The 22,484-nt window shown below is 41.7% G+C and overlaps 1 protein-coding gene and 1 long non-coding RNA gene across 8 annotated transcripts in view; both read left to right on the top strand.

The window, feature by feature from the left end:
• Positions 1-22,484, top strand: part of MYO1B (myosin IB) — a 98,337-nt gene that overhangs the window by 33,154 nt on the left and 42,699 nt on the right. For all 7 annotated transcript variants that reach the window (XM_035330860.1, XM_035330857.1, XM_035330862.1 and 4 more), the window contains 4 exons: positions 6,386-6,480; positions 9,737-9,841; positions 12,398-12,444; positions 14,804-14,867. In XM_035330860.1, the coding sequence (XP_035186751.1) occupies positions 6,386-6,480; positions 9,737-9,841; positions 12,398-12,444; positions 14,804-14,867 (311 nt within the window). The remainder of the gene's footprint in view (positions 1-6,385; positions 6,481-9,736; positions 9,842-12,397; positions 12,445-14,803; positions 14,868-22,484) is intronic.
• On the top strand, positions 14,890-16,081 carry LOC118169544. Its single transcript, XR_004752186.1, has 2 exons — positions 14,890-15,738; positions 15,941-16,081. It is a non-coding gene; the product is annotated as an uncharacterized LOC118169544 (long non-coding RNA).

Genomic DNA, 22,484 nt, shown 5'->3' with positions numbered 1-22,484 from the left:
TGTAATTACACAGCGCTGCAGTCACCTATCAGATGTTTTGAGGAGCACTGAATCATTTTTATTTGCGGTTTTGTTGCTGCAGTCTCTGATAAACTTGCGGGTAGCTGCATGGTACGAGTAACAGCGCTCCTGTGTTACGGAGCCTGCATTTCCAACCTGCTGATCAGCAACTTGCCGAGGGGCTACCACAGTGCCCTTACTTCTGCAATGCTGCAGGATGAATGTGGTGGAGGACTTGGCATTTCTCCCGACAACGAGCTGTGTTGCCACCCAGTGCAGTCCCACACTCAGTGCCAGGGCAGCAGCTTTTAAGAGCAAGCCACTGAATGTGCTGTGGACGCGCTTACCGGGGTAGATACCGTCTGCTAAAATTTAGAGAGAGGATTTGTTTCAGGGTTTGGACTAGAAAGTGGCACAGTTACCTTTATGTTCAGAAACCTTGTCCACCGGATGAAGGTAGATAATGCAACAGCTGGGTTTTAGGCTCCTCGTAAAGGTGTTCCTTGCTTTTCCATCAGAGCAAGTTGCTCCAAAGAGGTGCCTTGGGTGTTGCTGAAGCAGGCAGAAAATCATATGCTGCGTACGCATCTTCTGTGTACAGTGCAGGGGAAAGACCACTGTGTGCTTTCTAAAAATACGCGTTTTTCGGGCTGTCGCTCCGTGAAAAGGAAGCAGTCGGAACTGAGCAGGAGGTCGCTCGCTGTCCCCGGGGAGGGACGGGACCGGGACCGGTGGGTTGCTGGGAGCCGCAAGGCTGCAGCACGACGTGTTTGAAGCGCGTCCCAAAGCTGCTTCGTCCTGAGGAAGACAAGGTCTCCAGAAAGAACACTTTTAAATTAAAATTAAAAGTGCTCATATGAGCATCTGAGGGTATGTTACATTCCCAGCTTACTGGACCAGAAGATAAATGTCTCTGATTTAACAGCAGGCTGTGGTTTAAAGTGTTTTGCTCTTAAAAATTGAGAGTGGCCTTGTCCGTCCTATTCCCTCTCTCCCTTGCCTTCCATAAATTGCGGCTGCTTCTTACAAATCAGATGGGCCGATTTACACAGCCGTGGGCTTTATTCTGTGCCTAGTAACGTCACAGTTGTTAGCATGAATAACAAAGTGGGGAAGTGTACGCAGGAGGTGTGCTTCTGCAGCGTAGGTTGGCCACAGTATTGTTGGTAAAGCAGGTTGCTGTACTCACCAGGAAAACCAAATAGGTCTAAAAATGCAGAAATATTTCGAATGGGGTGAAAGCCATCTGTCGTAGCGCACCTCTTTATCCCGGTGTTTAAACTCATTTATTTTTTTCCCTGAATGGCGATTTTCAAAGAGCAGCTGCTCGCCTGTGAAGGTCTGTCCTAGCCCGTGCCCCATCAGCTGCTGCCTCATTCACACCAGCGGCAAGCTAATCAACCTTCGCTTGTCAAGTGTGTCAAGACGCTGAACACGAGTCAGTTCGTAATTATGGGAAATGGGAGCACGCTTTTCATCCGCAGGGCAATTAGATTAAATGATTCTGTACCATGAGCTAATAATATAAATAATCTCTTCTGGTTGTTTTTCCTGAATGGTGATTTTTCCGTGGAGCTTCAGTGGAGTGGGGGAATACATAACTAACAGTGATGATTTACAACATAAAGCCTCGAAGCACTTTATAAAATATGCTTCCACTTCTCCCATCCGTTATTATTACTATTTTTTTATATATACCAGAGCAAACAGTGACCCTGATGTTTTCCCACAGCACACCGTGAGAGGAAGAAACAGCTTCGTTGTCATCCTGTTCTGTGCAGTCATAACGAAAAGGAAGGAACTCCAATGTCCTTCTTTAGAAATACTGCGTAAATTTTACATTAAATGATACGTAAAGTTTAACTTTCGTTGCGTTTCTTTTCAGTGCAGCGCAGTACATACTTCTCAGTGGTGAAGCACTGCTGTGTATGTAGTACATACCCTGCCCGCGTGTTAGGGACAGATGGGTGGAGATGGAGGGGTCCTGGGGCTCTGCTTCCTGAGGAACCGGAGGGGTCACGGAGAGAGGTTTTCTTCATTTCCTTTGGAGGTAGCGAATGAGTTGGCAGATGGAGGCCAAGATTCAACAACAGAGGTTTTAAAACGGGGATCGAGAGACTGAGAATCGAAAGCGACGAAGGATGAGCCGAAGGGAACCGTATTAATGCGTGGGGAAAGCCATCGGGCCGTTCCAGTGAGCGCTCAGCAATGGCTGCTGCCTGAGAACGCTGCAGGAAGGGAGGGGAAGCACGAAAACGCTGGTGGGAAGAAGTCCTGCCAGCTGAGGAGGGCTCATCCTGGTGATTTTGGCTTAGGGCAGGAAGACAGCGGAAGAGAAGAGCTGGCTCCTGGGAGCTCGATTTCTGATTTGTTTATTTAAGGCTTTTTGCCACCGTTACTCTGGGGTCAGCCTTGAGCGCCCAGGTGATGCGCTAGCGGCTGATGCCTGTTACGGGGTGGGTGGCTGCGAGCCGTGCTCTGCTCTCAAGGGGCCGGTGTGCTGCTGAAAGCTGCCCGAGCCCTTCAGGACCTCCCCCTGGAGGCCTGTTCGCCGCTTCCCTTTGCGTTAGCGTTTTTAGTTTCGGACTTGGGTGTCTTTGTAGAGCCGCCTGGCCATCTGGATCCACGTGGCCGGAGAAGCGGGTGCTATAAAAAAGCAGAGCCTGCTGAGTGCTCTAGGTGTGGGTGGTGTTCTGACTTCAAATTGCTTCTATACTTAAACCTTAGCTAAAAGAGCGCTCCAGAAAATAGTTCTGTTTGTTGTGGCAGGAGAATGTCGTCGTCTTCCAGGATAACCTAAAAATCATTGGAGAGTTTATTATAAGGTATGGTAAATGACACTGCTGACACACTCACCATTTAATTCAAAACACATGGGTTATAACTGCTTTGTAAATTACCAGCTATTTTAAAAAATGTACTTAGGCTCTGTAATTGTGAGGCAGCTCGGATAGTAGCATGTGGTTTAAAGCCATAGCTGTAAACGTTGGCTTTCCAGAGCTGTGCCTCGTAACGCTGCCGAAAGGAAAAGGATAAAAGCATCCTTTGCAGTCGACAGATCGTTAAAATATGTTAAGCTAAAGAGGGCTTAAGTGAAATTATTTTATATGTTTGTAACAAATAGGGGATAGCATGAAATTTTATTTTTGGCAGAAGCAGAGTTTGAACAAAAGGCCTCGAAGCTTTCCAACGCAAAGCCGATGAACGGGAAGGGCAGCGAAGGAGTGCCGTGCGTGAAAGTTGACACGGCAGCCGAGTGGATCGCTTTCTTTCTTTGAACTAAAGATCTGCGTTCAGGCTCTGATGCAAAAGTGTCCAACGCTGTTTGCGATGCCAGTAAGACAAATCTGGAACGCTGTTATTTAAGTCCGCTCTTAGCTTTGCCTCCTCCAATGGAATTGTTGGAGCAGTGGTTGAAACGTCAGGGGTAAATTTTAGAAAGCTTCTGGCTAACTTCTAACATGTGCGTACACAAAACTTCTGAAATGACTTTCTTTCTTTTTTTCTTGTGTCTCCTGCAGATAATATTTGATATTAAACCTTGATAGTTGTGAAACTTTTGCTTTGCTGGGTTGTGTAGAAGACTGGAGGAAAAGAAGACGTATGCCCAGCATCGCGGCCTGGGTTGGGTGTTATTAGCAGAACTGGCTGAGATCCTTCTCGCTCCTCCAGCTTCACAGATCTCTTTGGAGTATTAAACTTCCAATTTCTTTGCTGAGGGAGGAGAAGGAATGTGATTTATTTTTTTCACTGTGTGGCGTAGGCAGAGTTAATATATCAAGCGCTGAAATATATTGTGACGGGGCTGCTGGGAAACTAGAAATTATTAGAGAAGTATTAGAGAAGATGAATGGTTACTAGGCTGGTTAACTCATACCTCAGTATATCAACAGAAAGAGAATACTTTCTCTGTGCTTGACGCTGACTTCACTTTCTGGTGTGCGACTATTGCCAAGAAAGCTGTTTCAACAGTGAGGTAGCAGCTGATGGCTGAGCTTGTCTGCAGGACAGCAGGCTCGGCGTGAGCCACACGGTCTGCGAGGCTGAAAAGCACCGGGGAGCCGTGCCTTCCAGCTGAAAGCTGCTCTCCTGAGTCAAGTCATGGAAGCCATGGCGTTGGCATTCATGGTCTCTCACACGGCCCACGAATGCCCCACGTAGCTTGCTTTCTTTGCTCTGCATCTTACTGCTTTTTATTTTTATTATTTTTTTTCCTTGCAGAAAGGAGGGTGACTGAAGTTAAATAAACGCGTGCTGGAATAAGCTTTACTGAACGCCCTGCATTGTACTCGTCAGCGTTCAACATATATTATTCATTTCCTAAATAAGTCCTGTAAGAGAGTCTGGTAAAGTGTTACTGCTACTGTAGCTTGGATGCTGGACAGGGAAGTAGATGCCAGAAATTGTGTCATGGTCTCTCAGCAGCCGAAGAGGTCTTTTTGTTTTTTTTTTTTGTGTGTTTTTTCTTCTCTAGTTTTAGTTCTCTAGCATGTTGGCCACATCACAAACTGAATTTGTTGTAATACCAAAAGCATTACAGCCTGCTACTTTCTTGTAAACACATTTTCACCTCGGGTTGAACTGCTGAGTTGAAATGCTTCGGTCACCATAGCGCTAATAAGCTTTGAGAGACCAGAGTTAATTCTGGTTCAATGGTAAACGTATCCAAAGGAGTGGTGACCTTCGATAGCGGTTGTTCAATGGCTAGCCCAGCTGTGCAGGGCAGCATTGCAGCTCGGTGCCTGAGACGATGCAAGTAGTGAGGAAAGCCGTGGAGGAGCCAGAGCCGCGGGTTGGCGTGGTGTGGTGCAGGGGAGAGGATGGAGGAGCACATGGCAACGAACTGGGGACATCATGACGTGTTCTTATGAGGTTATTGGGGAAGAGAAGCCAGAAGGAAGAGCAACTGCCTGAGCTAATGGACAGCGTTACCAAAAAGAAATAGCCATGAGCTGACTTGGACATATGTAGGTTTAGTGTCTGGAGCTTCAAGCTCTAGCAGCAGAGCCTCCAAAAGAAGCTCAGCGTGGGTCACTACTTACATTGATTTGCCCATGCAAACCCCAACTAGTTTCACGACACAGAACTTGCTTTTATTTTTATTTTTATTTTTATTTTTTATTATTATTTACTTATTATCAGGGGCTGTGGTTTCCTGTGAAAACTCCATGTGGCTGTGTTGATGTATTTGCAGCTGTCAGATGAATGCAAAGCTCCTGAGCTGTCACAGAATGAATCAAGTTTCTAAAAGATGCATCGAAACTGCAACCATTATGTATTCTGTGTTGACCCGAGAGTTCATTTGTATTTTTCAACCATGGTTTATTTACTGTAAATAATACACACTACCCAATTTTATATATACACAAACACCCAGTATTTTACGAGGTGCAGTAATCTAACAAAGCTCTTGCTGTGCTGAATGGATGTTCATTTCATGTAAAAATACGGCATGTTTTACTAGCAGATTTATTTCCTGAAGTTGGTTAATGCAAGTGTGCCCTTTTATGTGGGTTACGCCTTTAAATCCTTTCTCAGGTAGTGCTGAAGTTTTTGCAAGGGGTCTTAGTGCTGCCCTAGTGCCTTATTTCATTAACTGAAAAAAATGCTGCCGAAACAAAATCAATACCACTCGTTCTCTGGCTCAAACTGACAACTGAAGAAAAAACAAATAGAACATAGTTGTATTTCTCCAAAGCATATGTTGCCGCGTGGTGATGAAGCATGTTTGGATTCAAATGGCAGCCCAGGTATTTCGGTCTCTTGATGTCCTGTGTTCCACGGAAAGGCATTTTCAGTGCAGGAAAGCTGTTGATTCTGATTATATTCTGTAATTTTGCTATTAAAGAATAGGATGGCAAAATAGAACACACTTTCGGGGAAATGCTTCTGTGTATTTGTGCAAAAGTCCAACAATGCCCTCAAATGCTTAAAATGTTTTATCAGGTTCTGAGATTTCTTTGTACTTGTCAAAGTAGAAATTGAAGCTTAAGGTATTAGTGTTCAGGATTCTCCGGTTTCCTTTCTCTTAATATCTTCAAATAGAACATGTCTCATTGCATTGAAAGTTTGTCCATTGAAGAATGCTACCTAAATACTTCCCCCCCCGGTTCTGAATTTGCTTTGAGTTTGATATCTGTATGAAAACTTAGAAGATAGATTTTTCTTGTTTGTTCCTGGAGAAAAGTCTACATACACCTATGAGCTAAAGTAGACATTTTGCTTCCATGGGTTTTCGTATTCTGAAAATTGAAAGCTTCAGCACTTACAGAACACTACCTGCTTGGATTTGTATTTTTCTTTTGCCTGGTTATGGAGGACAGATCGTAGTTATTGTTGCTACTTGTGCTATCTAATTGTTAATTGTCTCTTTCTTACTTTGCAGCTTTGCTCTGTCAGATGAAGCATACAGATCTTTAAGGGACCAGGACAAAGACCAGTGCATTCTTATTACAGGAGAGAGCGGAGCTGGTAAAACAGGTAATAAACAGCTTTGATCTCATTCAGAGTTATTCAGACTCAGCATTCAGAGTTATTCAGACTCTTTTGCAAAGTGATACTAGAGGCTGTAAGAGTGGAGAGATACTAGTATGTATTTGTGTCTGGCCGTTGCAGAAAATGAAGGCCGTCATGCACGTTGCTGTCTGGGTGATCTTCCATAAACTCACGTTTTTTCACATTGTTGCCATGCTGTAGTCCTGTAGTCCTGTCACGTTTTAATACGGTATTGCTGTAATTATGCAAAGGCATGCTACAGTAATGCTGGTTGGGGATAGAGTATTGCAAGGGCCTGAAAACTTGGAGGCTCTCCCCATGAAAAACACTGAAGACAGTGCAACCTGAACGCTCTTGCTCTTGTAGACTGCAAGGCAATCCCTTGAAGCTTTTGCATGTTTTTTAATAAATACATACCTTTAAGCTGGATTACACCATTTACCCAAGGAAAATAAATAGCAGTAGCTATTTACTTTGGAAATTTCATCAGCCTTTAGTGTGCTGTGCTGAGCTACAACTCTTAAGGTTGGCTGGTTACCAGAGCACTGTGTTTCTAAGGCAAAACTGAAATTAGCTTGAAAATTACTGCTAAGTTTAAAACTGGAATGGTGGAAATCAGGTGAGGATTGCATAATTGCAGAATACTTTAGAATGACCTTAAAAAGGTAAAACAAACAAACAAACAAACAAAAGACAGTTATTTCTGAAACAGCTTAAAACTGAGTTGACTTGCAAAAGGTGGGTAGGAATGCATACATGGGTTTTCATGTCATTTAAGACATTTCTTTGAATCTGAGAAAATGTGAAGTTTTGCTTATGCTGAACAAGACTGAAATGTGTAACAGAAAGTTGCTTTATAAGTTTTTAGTGAGAATCGGAAGCATGAACTTCATCTTTAGAGCGTTGAGATAAATGCTTTTGGCTTCCTTTTTCCATGAATGATGTCTGGTTTTCCTTTTTTGATTAGTGGCATCCAGTTGAGAGGCCTTGAATTCTTGTGATTTAATCATTTTTTTCCAGTTCAATAACATGCAAATGCATGTGTGTTCAGTAAAAGTATACATTAAAATAATCAAGCTCTTATTAATATGATTATTATGGATTCTGTCTAGGAGTTCAGACATTAGAAAGGAGTTCTGTACCAAAACTCTTTTGGTTTTGATTTCCTCAGGAACAGTGAGTTATCATGCAGTTGAAGTGCATCTTTATTAATGTATTTATTCAGTTGAAGGGTTTAGGAGTGGTTGAGTTTCTGAAGTTCTCTGCTTGTAAAGAGGATTCTGGTAGGTTCAGATTTGTATATAAAATTACTGAACGCAGTCAGAACCTCATAGGCATATGGGCCGTGATTTGAATTACTCCTTCTTTGTAAAGGTAAGTGCAGAGTAACATAAGAACATGGTTTGAAATTCAAGACAGTAATGGACTCAGAAATTGTAATACCCTCTCCTTAATATCTGACATAGCTATAGTTGCTGAAATGGGGCTATTAGCTGAGAATAGGTTTCCATTGTAAAGAGAAAGGAAGACAATAAAGAGCCGAAGAAACTTTCTTCTGGGAAGTTTCTTCCCAGAGCCGAAGAAACTTGGTAGTACAGATCCAATAAAACTCTGTTTTAAAACATGTTTTTTGGTAGCCAGCACATTTGACATGCTTGGGCTGGGAGGATTGAATCTGAACTGTCTCCAATTGTTTTCTTTATTTCACTTTTTTTTTTTTTTAACTTGTTTCGCAGCTTGTTTATATTGATAATTGATAGTAACAGGAACATTGTGCAAGAAAACATGGTACATTAACAGAATGAGCATTGTATTTAGATGTTTTCAGATGTTAAGGCAGTGATTCACTTCCTGGTGTCTTTAGTCAATGAAGCGGAGTTCCTCATAAAAGAAAGGGCCTTTATTCTCTCTTTCAGTGATGTTCAAAGCCTATCTTGAGGCCATTGCATATATTCCTATTGCATATTATTTTATAATGGCTTATTTGCTGCTTCAGTGCTTTCTTGTCTCTTTGATTGAGTAGCTCTCCTTGGAGATTTTGGCTGTTTTAGCAAATGTTTCAAATCAAGTAGTTTGGTAATTCCAGGCTTTGAAGGGAAGGGTTTTTTAGAAATGAGAGCTGGGCTTGAGGAATTACTTGGTTAAGGGAGATGGGAAGCCACTTGAACACCCCCGGGGTTGTGCTTGCTTGCTTGCCATGTTGCAGGTTTGCTCCGTGTTCCTTGCAATACAGGATAGTAGTTTAATACTGGCAAACAAATTTGATTAAATAGGAAAGAATCAAAATCCAAGGGATAACTTGTTTGCCAGTTCTTTCCTAAAATGAAACCCTCAAATTTGTAACAGATCTCTGAATAACAAGTAACGTTTTTTTTTATGACCATTGTGTTGAGCTGATAGGGATTCCAGCTGCTAGTCATTACATTGTACATCAGCTGATACTGCCTCAAATTTCACTGTCTTGTGTCACATGAACTTCACAGACTCTGTTTATAAACAGAACCCTTCCTCAGCTGCTCTTTGTCCTAACCAGCAAAAACATAAGGGTTGGATGGATTTTTCCATCAGAAATACTCATTCCTCTTTGGGTGATCGACATCCATATGAACCTAGCCTGGAGTCCAAAAATTGTTCCAGACCTATTTGAAGGTATAAACTTTGAACACAGTTTCATTGTTTAAATGAAGTCTCTGCTTACTCTAAACTTTATACTTTGAAACAGGCTGCGTAATGTTATGCAATGTTGAATTGCCGTTATTTATTTACTTGTAGTTTACTTTGAGTTGTAATTACATGTGTATAGCATTGTATGTTGTGTGCTTACATTTGTGCTATTGTGTATCCGCAGATGTAAACCGATTGAATTTTGTATCTTGAAACTGCTCAGGCCTAGCTTTTCAGGCTGAAACCTTCAGGTTAAATATTCCAGCATGTTAGCTACAGATTATTTTCCTTCCAAACGACGGAGGCTAAATGAAGAGGTAGCTGTAGTGTGCATATCCTGGTGGCCTCTCTAGCTTGGGTGGACTCCAGGTATTTAAGTCCACTGGTGTAATGGCAGGGCTCTGGTGGCAGGATGAGCTCTTTCGCCATTTCCAGGTGGTCCAGCAATGGAGAAGAAAGCTGACTTGAAATGATTCCTGTCTGGCGTGATGAAAACGTGATGGAGATCAAGTCTCCAAATCCCCTTATGACCCGTTGTCAATACTTACTGCTGTTTTGTTTTGCTCTCCCCCCACAGAGGCAAGCAAACTTGTCATGTCATACGTAGCTGCAGTGTGTGGCAAGGGGGCAGAGGTTAACCAGGTAAAAGAACAACTGCTGCAGTCAAATCCAGTTCTTGAAGGTAAGTTTCTCCTAGAGCATGTAGGTCTGATTGTATTACCTCTGCATGTATCAGCTTCTCCCATGAGCTGGCTTTGAAAACCGGATCCGCTGTTGTTTTGTGCTTACTTGGTGTCTGGAACCATGGCAAATGCTGTCTGTGAAGACAGACACAAGTTATTCAGTTACAGAGAGGTTGTCTTAAAAAAAAATTGTTTCCCTCACTTCCTAAACTTCCTAACTTAGGAAGTTAGGTCATATCTCCCAGACTTCTCTTAGGGTGTACCCTTTCTTAATCCTGGCTTGAAGATGGTTGCTGTATCAAGAGATTTAACTTCAGTTCAGTCCCTCTGATTCATTTCCTTCCAAATAATATTATTACAGTCCCTGGTAAACAAACAATATCTGTAAAACATTAATTTTCTTTAGGGAAAAAAAAAAAAAAGTGAAGAAATGGATCTTAGTAAAAACTAACCCAATCCATATGGATGCCTGTTATTCCCCAGTGCTTACTGTTCCCTGGGTCTGGTGCCTCTCTCAGCCCGTCTTCCTGACAACTGCCTTTCCTGCTCTCCCATCAAGGACTTTATCATTGTCTGGATTTTAGTTTTTTAATTAGTCAATTTGAAGTGGTTGGCTGCCAGAAACAGGATCCTTATTTTTCCTGGAGATAGGCTGTCAGGTCCTCAAAGCTTGCAGTTTTGTCCCATTGTCCAATAAGTGCCTTCAGAAGAGCCTTGCTTAGTGCTGACTTAGGTAGGTCTGTTGTGTTGATTCTTGGCGTGGTTTTTTCCACCGTTCTTTAAGCTGCTGAGACGTACTCCCGTAACTGCTGTACAAAGATGTGGCTCTAGGGTCAGAAGGTACACGGAGCTTGTCAGACTACTGACGGTCAACATTTTATTTATTGTCTAGCTATCTATATATATGTGTAAGGATTTGGAGTCTACAGATACCGAGCACTCATTATATGAGTGGGAACAAGAGGAAAAAAGAGGGAAGGGCAAGCCAAAGTAAGCTGAGAGCAGCGATGAACGGGTGGGTAAATTATGTTCATGGGCTGTACAGGTAACACAAGCTGTAAGCAAGATATTACAACAAAGGATGGAATATTAAAATTTAAAGACTGCTAAAAATGCAGGATAGGCCTTTCTTGGTGATCAGGTATGTTCCCCTTAAGACTGAATGGGGGGGCTGCTGCCCTCTGTGGTTTTGGGTTCCCAGAGAAGAGCTGTGCTGCTCTTATCCCGGTGCTGGAAGGCAGGCTTCAGATAGAGACAGAAATAGTATGGGGACTATGGAAGCTTTGTTTTCGTAAAGTGAGGTTGCCCTCCTCAAACGCCAAATTTACTGGATTTCTTGTTAGTTTATGAATCTTTGTTTTAATGCAAGAGGAATGCTGTAAACTCACAGAAAAGTACCTTACCATTTGAAGGTATTATTTGTTCTACTCGGTGCTGTGGTAACTGCTTATATGGCTTTTTGGACGCTGGATTATTCCAGGAGGCTGCTGAGCAAGCCTGGCCGCTTATATATATTTTAGACAGGAATTAAGCATTTGTGGTTAGATTTGTTTTCCTTTGGTTACGTAGTTCTGCTTCAGTCAAGCTGCAGTGCACGGAAATGGCATAAATGTTACATATGCAGCATTTATCTTATGGGAATTCTTTATTTTTTTTTAACTACAGTCGCTACTGTCAATTAACTTTCAGAAACAATGAACTTCAGGGAAAACTGAGGAACGTGTCTCACGCTCTATAATGGAACGTTTGTGTCTGATTCTGTGCAGTTATAAATGACTCTACTGTTCAGCACTGCGTTTAAGAAAATGCAGCTCAGAGATTTGGTTGTTGAAAAGATGATTTATTGCAGGGCATAAAGATTTTAAAAACAATTCTTTCACTTATCCTTGGCCTTCAGGAGCAAGAAACTTTTCCTTTTGGCTCCAGTTCTTTGATCAAGAATAAGTCTACTCATGCAAGTTTGTTGGAGCCTAAAAGCATGCATTTGTTTCTGTCCAAAAAACATTGACTTGATCTTTGAAAATATATATGCTATATAAATAAATACCGGCAATAAATAAAGTCTCCTGTTGCAGTAGGAGTGCTCTAATTATTAATGCGGGGGACATGCTCCTGTTTGGCTTAGTGAGCTTTGACAATATAGGATCTTAAGAGCTTAAGTTGTCCTCGTGTCCTGTGTATGTTCTGAGCTGGTGGCCGCCCGTCTGAGCGTTCTGAATCATTAATTTTAAATGTGATGATTCGAACTGTGAGGATATGTGGTAAATGCAGGTGCAGCTTTGTCTTGGAACAATTTCACTTTTCATGTTTTTCTTTCACTTTTGTTAATGAAGTGTCAGCACGAAGCTGCTTTGGACTTCCGTAGGTGTTTTCCTGATGGAGATAATGTCACGCTTAGTCTATCTGCAGTGACTGATATCTCTGCAATGAATGGGGGATTTTATCTCAGAAGTTTTTGATTCTTTTAAATGTATAGAAAGTCATAAATATTATTGCATTAAAATATCGTTATTTTACTGGTAGATTTGGTCTTAACTGTTTTTCTCTTTTGCCAGCTTTTGGAAATGCCAAAACAGTGAGGAATGACAACTCCTCTAGATTTGTAAGTATTTTCTCCAGGGCTGAATCTGAACTCCTTGTAGAGGAATAGAGGAGAGCACGTTAAGTTGTTAGCTCTTTCTATTTTAACCTGTATCAGCCATCACAGAGTGAATGAACAATTTGGCGAGAGAATGTTCTTGTAGTTGTCCGAGGAGAAAAAATAAAATAAAAAAATCCGTGACCAGATGAAAACGTAAATACAGCACAGCTGGATTCTTTAATACTCTGGTACTGGTGACTTTAATGTCAGTGACCGTGTGCCTCACGAGAGGCCTGTTTGGAAGGTTGATCTTTGTGTGATCTCATTTTCCAACTAAATGCCTACATTTTTTTCATTAAAATTCCTAATTGAGGTTCAGATTTTACCTCTCTGGCGTTTCGACCTGTGTTTACACCTTTGCTTGCTAAATAAATATTTGTAATGTTGCCTTTTTGCTTACATTCTTTATAATCAACTGGTTGAATTGAGGGTGTTTTAGCATGAAACTGAATGTGAAATTACAGGAATTGACAATTGGAGGGGGGGAGAAGCTAGAGTTGGGAGACTCAGAAGTGTGTATTCACAATTTCTGCTGCTCAAATCAGAAGGCTCAATGCAACTTCGTAATTTGCTCACTTGAGTGAAGTCATAGGGAGTGAGATATGTGGACGAAAAAGTGCGTTGGAAGAAAAAGCACACGGATAAAAGCCTGGGACGTGACAACACTGATGAATAGCCTGTTTTTTTTCAAAAAGGGAGACTTCCCTGCCCTTCCCCTGCAATGCTGAAGGGTCAGCATCGCTGTTTCGGGATGGCTGCGAGCACTCCTGCGGCAGTAATTGCCCCTGCTTGCGAGCAGAGCGAAGGGTGCTTGTCATAGGGCCCGCGCGCTTGTCCGTGGAAGCGAGGTCAGGGCCAACATGCGAGGCGCTGCAGAAAAAAGGTTTTGAAAGAAGAGACAGAAAAATTTCAGCTGTCAGAGATGACGTCCTGTGGAAAGGAGGAGGCAGCAAAGAGGAGAAGAGGTGGCATGTGCAAGCAGCAGTCTTTCCAGGACAAAGTGCAACCAACTAGTATTTCGTGTTTCAAGTCCTTGCTTATAAACGCAAAGCTAAAAATACTTCTGGAAACAGCCAGCTGGCCCAGTCCTTGGGAAATTAAGGTTTAATTATCTGATTTAATTCTTTATCTCGAAAATGTGAATCAGCACAGAATGAACTTCAAACATGAAAGTGCAAGTATTGTCCTGCCTAGTCTTCTTCAGCTGCCAGCAGAAGAAGAATGGAGTTTAAGTTGGAACTTAATATGCCAATCTTGACAAAACACCCAGTAAATTAAAAAAATAGCGTTGAGGCAGTCAGTCGAAAGTGCTTGATTTTCATGTTCTGCAATTAAAATCAAAAAAGAAAGAAAAAAAAGAAATATCTTCCTAAATACGCTAAGGCAGGATAAACACAAGGCTTCTTTCAATAGATTGTTTTTGTTCTCTCTTAAGTAAGCGCCAGAGGATGGTGAGATCATTTCTGTGCGTGGCTTGGGGAATTGGTTTGAATTCCTACCAGCACTTTTAATCTTTCTAAACTTCCTTGCCAGTGTGAGCTGCGCTCACAGCGTGGATCTGTCCGTTCTGTCACTGTTAAACGTAGCTGCTGCCACGCTGAACGCTCGTCGTGTGAATTGAAACGACGCAAAGAGCAGCGTGATGCGGCAAAAGTCACACAAGGAAATGCACCGCGTCACTACAGCAGGGTGGCTCTTGTGGTGACAGCCTGCTAATTGTTGCCTCTGGTCTCCTGAGCTACGAGGCAGAGAGTTCAGTGGGAAAAATCTATCGCTTTCAGAGGGCAGGCACGCACCGATGGACAGACAGCCCGCAATTACCAGCTGTAATCGCTGCCAGCCGGTCCTTCGAGGCAGACCGAGTGGCGAGCCTCTAAGTGCTCTGATTCATGCTCCAGGAAGATTTTGCATTGAGAAAATAAGTCTGCTAGGACCTAATTTCTTCCTGCATTCCTCTGTTAATAAGCGTAGCAATGCCTACGCGGCCACAAATACTTTTTGTTGGTGTTAGCGTTTGGGTGAAAGTCTGTGTAATTTAGGTTTTCTTGATATAAGCAACAAAATTGTCTTGCTTAGCAAGTGAGCAAATTACTGGGTTGCGTTATAGACTTGAATAAAGCAGTTGTCATGAAAATCTCCATCTGTGATAGCGAAATTAGAAGCCTCCAATCATTTTCTGTTTTTCAAAATCTGATAGCGTGCACAGGAGGTTGCCACATTGCTCTTGTAGCCTGGAAAAAGTATGAAATAACTGTTAAAAATGTCTCAGAGAGCTTTTCTTAAACGGAACTTACAGTGTTAAACTGTGCTGCTTTCACAGGGAAAATACATGGATATTGAGTTTGATTTCAAGGGTGATCCGCTTGGAGGAGTTATAAGTAACTGTGAGTATTGCTCCTGCTGTCAGCATACTGACAGCTTCCAATCTTTTGTTCTAAAAGGAAGTTGGTTCAACTATTGAAAAAAATAGCTGCATTTGTCTAATTGAATCAGCCCCCATTATGCGATAAATTCTGCTGCTTTTGTTTTGGCTCTGAATATACGAGAGTAAGTGAAAAGCAACTTGAAATAAGTATGAACGACCAATGTGTTGTTTTAAAGGGGAATGAGTAAGATGCAGGGGTCCGTACGTTGCCTCTGAAGCTGGTAGCAGAAGGATTAAGGGTACATGAGTCTTTTTTATACTTGAATCCCCATGTTCAGTCATGTTACTTGATTTGATGGGTTGTGGATGGATGGCAGATGAACTGGGAGATGTGCTGCTTTATAATTAGTAATCCACACAAAGCATGCCGGGGATCAGCACGGAGTAGCTGTGCTTACTTGAAATCAAAGCATTCTATACTCATTTTAATGCACCTCACAGTACAGGAAAAGGCTTAGTATGAGAGCATAAAAACCCGTGGAGTTTAGGGTGGGGAAGGTGGCCTCAGAATATCTTGCTGGAAGTAAGGCTGCTGCTAGCAAATCTATAGCAATGCAGACACCTCAGCCAGCTCTTCAACCAGTTGGAAAGAGCAAGACTAAGGAGTGCATGCCAGTTCAGGATGCCTTGATTTGCTTTTCTTTCTAGAGCTTAAGAGCAGCTTTTTAAAGAAATTGTTCTTTTGTGCTATATAAAGCCATGCTTGTTTGTTTTTCCTTATTTTTAAAAAGGGGAGGGGCGGAGGAGGGCAGTGAGTGACTATACTAGGTGTCACTGACCTGGCTTCGACATCTCTTCCTACTCGGCCAAATTCTGCACTGTTTCTAAAGGTTGACTTCTGATTCCATTGCCATTTTACTGCTTGTGCAATAATTAATCTTTCAAGGTGAAGGTTTTCTTTCCTTCTTTCCTTCTTTCCTTCTTTCCTTCTTCCCTTCTTTCCTTCTTTCCTTCTTTCCTTCTTTCCTTCTTTCCTTCTTTCCTTCTTTCCTTCTTTCCTTCTTTCCTTCTTTCCTTCTTTTTTTTCCCCAGATCACCTTTTGCAGACGGGCCTGAAAGAGCATTATTTTTGTGATGGAGTAGATCTTGAAACTCAAAGCAGTCATTCTTGAAGTGTTTATGGCTATCTATTAACTGACATTCAGCAGTCAATAAAATTAGAAGCTAAATACACTCAGCGTATTCATCAATAATTAAATCGGGACAAAGTGTATTCATCAATAATTAATTTTGAACAAAAAGGTTTCAGCAGGCTGTTTTGTTTGTGTTTGTTGTTTTTTTTGTACTTCTCATTCAGAATAGAGACATAAGAGTGAACTCTGCTTTGCAGAGTGGACATTCAGCAGTTTGTCTTTGAATATAATGTGGTGAGTCATGTAATTAACATACTGTCCTATCAAAAGGCAATCCAAAGAGTTACTCTCTAGTTTATCTGCCTTATAAATCCTAGCGTATTGTAATTATAACATTGCATGTAATTATAATGATGTGATGACATATATAATCAAAGGCAGACGTATTTTTCAATCTTCCTAAAAGGTGCTTATTTTAAGCATTCCCCCTAGTCTTCTCATGTTTAATAAGCATCTAAGAGCAAGAAGATGAATATTAAATTTACAGAGACCTTATGTGTAAACCTTGTTGTGGAAAAATGATACTAACTGAACTATGAACTACTCTATACTAATAGGGCAAGTCTCAGGTAGATGCTGAGCTCCTGTAGCTGGGTGTTAATATATACAATCTTTGATTTAATGTTCACAGAACTTGATAGTCCATCCATCTCTTAAGACTTGGTTTGGGTTCTGTACAATTTAAAGCAAGTGTCTTGTCTCACCTTAGATTTTTCCATGCTTGTAGGGACTGCAGCATTGCGTTGCTTTGGATGAGAAATGTTTCTAGTGAATCACCATTCTGGAGTTAGTGGGAGCTTAAATTCTTCTACAACATTTAGAATTTACTCTGGCTGTGCTCAAATTTAGGATTTGCCATCTTAATTCATAAAGGAGTTGAGCAGTGCTGAAGTTTCCTACCCTTAAAAGGGAAAGTGTGATTAGTTTATTAATAAATATTCTTTGCTTTCGGACCATCTGTTGGTTCACTGTTAACATCATGGGAAGATGATACCATAATATTTTGATTAAACTTTATTAGTTGAATCTGATGGACTTGGTTTCCAAACACCAACGAAGTCAGTGGGCTTTTTGGGTCATAGCGTTTGTCACTGAGCCGTGTTTCATGCGGTGAGGGACTGGAAGCGGACGTGTTGAACATCTGGTGCGTTTTGGTGGCAAGAAGGCTAATGAGAACACACCACAAATTTTATCAGGCTGTTAGAGATCATCAGAGACCCATTAAGTCTTGTCTGAAAGGTCTGTCCTAGTCTGAAATGCTCTGAGTCTCTATGAGAGACCCATCAATCTGCTCTTCGTGTCATGTCGGATGCTACCGTGACCTTCCCATGAGCGATTCTTGTGGTGTCCCTCAATGAGCTCTTGCTCCATAATGACAAGGGTTCACCTACAAGTGAACCTCTCGGGGAAGGAGCTAGAGGGCAAAATTATCATGACAATGCTTTCTGCCTGTGGGTCCTGTCTGGTTTTCACTGAATGGAAATGTCCACCAGCTTTAGTAGGAGCTGGTAGATCTGAAATGTTCATGTGCCCTAAACGCAGGGGGAACCTTTTTGGTAAAGTGAGAATGCAAATAATAAAATGGAGGGGACTGTAATGGAAGAGTTTTGTAATGCCTATTAAGCTAGGACTGGTTATGTTCCCAAACTAAAGATAATTTTGTGTTTGAACAGTGCAAAATACACACAGACTCATTACATGAGCATTGCGGAGCCGCTCACAGCTTCTGAATGCGCTGATTTGTAAGGCATTTGAATGATGTACAATCAGAAAAAAAAAAAAAAAAAAAAAGAAGCCAACAGTGGAAAAATTGAGATGAATGTGATTTATGCAATCTTTAGGTATATTACTTCGGCCAAGACTTTTTTCCCCTCGGACTACAAAGGAAAAACAACTTTGGGTAGCATGTTGCACTTGTTCGACCCTACAAATGCCAAATTGAAGCATGAGGGTGAAGTAAGCTTCAGTATTTATTAAGCCCCAGTCTTCCCTTTTTGTTAGTTTCCAGTGAAGGCCCCAACATTCACAACAAGGTAAATGGCATTTGCGTTTGGTCTCCGTGAAGCAAACAGGACTTCCCTCCCTGTCCCGGCACATGGTGTAAGGGTACCGCTGCCGCAGCACACGCTCTTGTGGGCACTCATGTGCCCAAAGCCTTTTTCCAAGGCACTCGTAGGGAAAGGCAGTTGGAGGGTTTCGTAATTAACGCGCTTTCACCTGGGTGTAATATTGTGGAAATAAATTACAGAAAGCCTCAGTACTCTTCCTGGTTTTCCTTTTATTAAAACTGCTGTGTTAGTGGGGGTGGGAGCAGGAGAACAATAGCTTTTTTTTCTCTTGTAAGAACAGAATAACTCATCTTGCCACTGAAGATGGGCGTGTTTGTTTGCAAAATACTAGGTGTTAATTGCAACAGCTTATCTAGCTGTGAAATACAGCTTTATCCAGAAATGCTGTCTGTCTTGTACTCAAAATGATGTTTGTGTGTGTTATGTTCATAGGATCATCTAGGTTGGAAAAACCCTTGAAGATCAACAAGTCCAACCCACCACCCAGCCTTACCGAGCCCCATCGCTACGCTTTAGTGCCACATTCACACGGTGCATAGCATAGGGTGCTCTTGGTTTGTTTTGTGCATTTTGGTGTACCCTAAATTTCACGGTTGAAATAATTTTTCACAGTGCAGTCCAAAATGTTTCATGCTGGCAGTTGCTCAGACCTTTTCAAAAGCAGGGATCTTCCAATACCTTACCCAGAATAATTAAGCAAGCCTTACGTTTTCTCATTTCACCTGGGACTTCCTGCTGAAAGATACCTAGCTTTTTAGCATGAGGTCATCTTTCCTAATCCACCTAAGCCCTTCTGTGATTTAATGATTAACCAGCAGATAACAGTGGTGCATATGAAGTACAGTATACGTAATGCCTGCTTTTGAAAAGCCATTTTTAACCAGCGCAGTGTACTTAAAGCCCAAACAATAGGAGATGAAAAAAGGACCCTGTTTTTCCATCTGTTCCAAAAGCAGTGTGAAAGAAGCCTACGATGTGTTTCTAAATGAACAACTTTTCAAATGAGCAAAGTGATAATGTTACAACTTGTTCTTCTTTCCAACTTGTTTTTTTTCAGTATAAAAGATGAAAGTAATTACCCTTTTACCGAGAAATCAACAGCTTGGGCTGCTGATTTTAGTTATGTGATTGCTCTTAGTCAGTTCCTTTGCTCAGGGAAATATTACACAGGCATTTTACAAGTAGACGTTTTGGAGAGAGAGTTTTATTCTTGTTTGGTTGTTGTTGTTTTAATTAATTTTTTTTTAATAGTCTTAGCTTGTCCGGGTGTCTCCCTTGGTGTTTCAGTGAGCACAGTTGTCACCTTTTAGGCAACTGTCTTGCTTAAATTAAGAACTGTTTGGAAGAAAACCCTAAAAGTTTTGATTAGTTAATTATTTGTTTTGCTAATTTCTTTCACTGCATATACCATCTGTGCAGTAGTTTTTGTCTGATCCAATATTGGTCACTTCTTTCAAGAGAACGTCATTACAAACTCAGTAGGAATAAAAGGAAAAAGTTCCCGAGAAGCCACTGCTGTATTTTCTTTTTCATCAGTAACTTTTTTTGATGACAGCTGAAGAATCAAGGTGGGAAAACAGAAAGAATATGATTTAACGTAACGTGGTTGTAGAGATGAGCTTCCATGCCTAGAAAACTTTTTGTAACTTTGGTTCCATAGCTACCAGGTGTCTTGGTAATGGCCAGCTGAAGAGGATATGACCAAAACAAACTTTTTATAGATTATTCAGAATGTACCAAGGAAGTGTAAATTTTTATTTATTTATTTATTTTGCTTGTGGTGTTTACTCATTCCTTTTTTGAATGTTGATTTGATTTCTGGTATATTTAGAGAAATATACATACCCTAAATATTTCTGCACTGGGCAAGTGACCAAAAAGAAATAACGTAAATGTGTGCGTTACAGTTTGCAGAAGTATTTGGCATCAGTCCCTTTTCTTCTTACGCTGAGTTCAGTTTGGCAGGATGCTTACACACATATCTTGCTTTTACACCGGTGTTATCCACCAGTGTATAATGCAGAGGGAATACCTAACCCACAAATATACCATATATTCTTCTGTATGCTCTGTATAGTCCCTTTTCCTAATTCATATCCAAATATGTATAGAAATGTTGTTTTGTTAGTGTGTGTCTTCGTAGAGATAAGCACCATCTGTCTACACATGCCCCCGCGACCTGCTATAATCAGGAAGCGTCAGTGTGCAGAAATCTGATGTGCCTCTTTGCGCCTTCTCTTTTGGTCGTTTAATCCACACAATTTGTAGTCACACGAGAGTTGCTACAAAACTTACTGGTTGTGCAATCCTAGCTTTAAGGAAAATGTGTTTGATTTATTAAAATGCTGATAGAACAAAGGGAAAAGGTTTCCTAAGAGCAGTTCAGATGGTTTGCATCCTTGCTTCCAGTCTGATTTCAGTCTTCATGTGGACAAAGATCAGAGAAGAAAAGGAGAGAAAGAATACAGCCTTAAAAAGAACTGGTTAGCAGTTGCTTTGGTAAGGTAAAATACCCAACTTTCTGCTTTTTGGAGCTTTTAACCTCAATTACAAAGGCAGACAATGTGGAATATTGGGGCTTTGGAAGGCTGGCTGTTAATTACCCAACCTTCTAAAAATATATCATATAAATAAAATAAACTGTGGTGAAAAATCCAAGACAGCTATTCCTATAAGATAAGATGTTAAATTAGGCGTACGCTCAAGAAAACTGTTTGTTAAATATGCTGAAGGCATGCGTGTAATTAGAAGAAGGCTTACATATAATATTTTGCCAGGACGTGTAGCTAGGCTTTTATGACAGCATTTGAGTCAATTTATATATAGAATGTTTTTCAACCCAGCTAAGCCAAACCACTTTGCAAACTGCATTGCTTCAACATCCTCGGAAAATACAGCCGTTTCCTGAAGTGCGTGTAGCCACCGCGGGAGCTGAAGTTGTTTATTTCTCTGAGATTAAAGTTGGCAGCGATCCGCTCCGACACTTAGCTCAAGATCTTGTGCAGCCAGCGTGACTCCGAGCTGCCTTACCTGTGCCTTTCCTCTCTCGGCCCCGGTGCTAACACTTGGGTGCTGGAACTAGCTTCTCCCCTTGAGAGGTTTTTAATTCGTGAGCGAGGACTGAAAAGTGGGAGAGGGTCGGGTTAGGCGTGGATGGCTCTGAGCTTCAACCACAGTTCAAGGGGAGGAGAGCTCCAACCTCAGGATAAGTCAGTGGAGAACGGGTGCTCCAGGCTGCAGGTGTTGGTTATCGGTTAATTAAAGAAAAAAAAAATGGAAAAGCAAAAGTGCAAACCTGTAGCCTGCCCCATCCTACTGTAAAGACGAACTGCTGGCAGTATGGGACAGCCGCTTGCTCGGGTGTACCTTTATCATTGGCCATGGAAAGTACCGAGTTACAAAACCACAAATGTTTATTCAAAAAAGTCTAAAGTTCTTGGTCACCCAAGCATTTGGTGGTGCAGGGAGATTCATCTTTGTACAGTCCTCACCCTGTCAGATGTGCTGTTGGGTGGGAGCTGCCTTTACCGCCACCTGCTGTGGCACCTGAAACGCTTCTCTCAGGCAATTGTGGCTTTATGGAATGAAGGAGTCGAGCTGGTATTGGGGCTGTCTTAATATAAGCCAACTAGAAGTTTAATAATACTCCCCTACTTTTCTTACTGTCGTCACTGGTTAATTATTAGAGCAGGAATTAATTTTTGGACCTGTCTTGCTGTAGTTTATTTGCAGAGCCTCCTAAGGCTTGTGTAGTTTTGTGGGTTGAAGCCCTGGCTTTGGTGCCTATTCCAGCAGAAGGTGCTTAAGCTTGGCTAATTGCTGCGGGGACAAACAGATGCTGCTTTGCTCTCCTTCTAGCTGCTCCTCGGGGCGGGTGTCCCTTCCCAGAGCTGGGGAGCAGATGCAGCAGCTCCCCAGCTGCTCTTCCCTGGGGGCTGGAGCGGGGATCAACAGCACTGAACAGGCTCAGTTTCAGCACAAATGGAAATTGGAGGAAAGGGATGGTGTAAGCCGCGTTGGATATTGTAGAAGCCATGCAGGGGAAGTATTGAGCAAGCCCACAAGTCTTCCTTTCACGTGCATAGCCTTTCAGTATTATTTTTTTTAATATAATAATTCTTACCAAACCTTGGTTTTGTGGTCATACTTAGATTGGTTGTTGTCTTTTGAGCACATCTCCTCCTATGACCTGAGTTCTGTTCGTAGCTCGTAGGCTGCAGCATTTACAAGTGCACTGGGCCTTGCTCAGATAACTTACTTGAGAAATAAGTCCTACCTTGATAATTTTTGATATTGTTCATGCCTACCATTTACTGTCTTCTGGTTTGCTGGTGGTAAAGCAGTAAGGCGTGAAAAGATGGGGCAGTACATCCC

The sequence above is a fragment of the Oxyura jamaicensis genome, chromosome 7 (genome assembly GCF_011077185.1).
Source record: "Oxyura jamaicensis isolate SHBP4307 breed ruddy duck chromosome 7, BPBGC_Ojam_1.0, whole genome shotgun sequence".
NCBI classification, from domain to species: domain Eukaryota; kingdom Metazoa; phylum Chordata; class Aves; order Anseriformes; family Anatidae; genus Oxyura; species Oxyura jamaicensis.
This window is presented reverse-complemented; position numbering and strand designations above follow the sequence as displayed.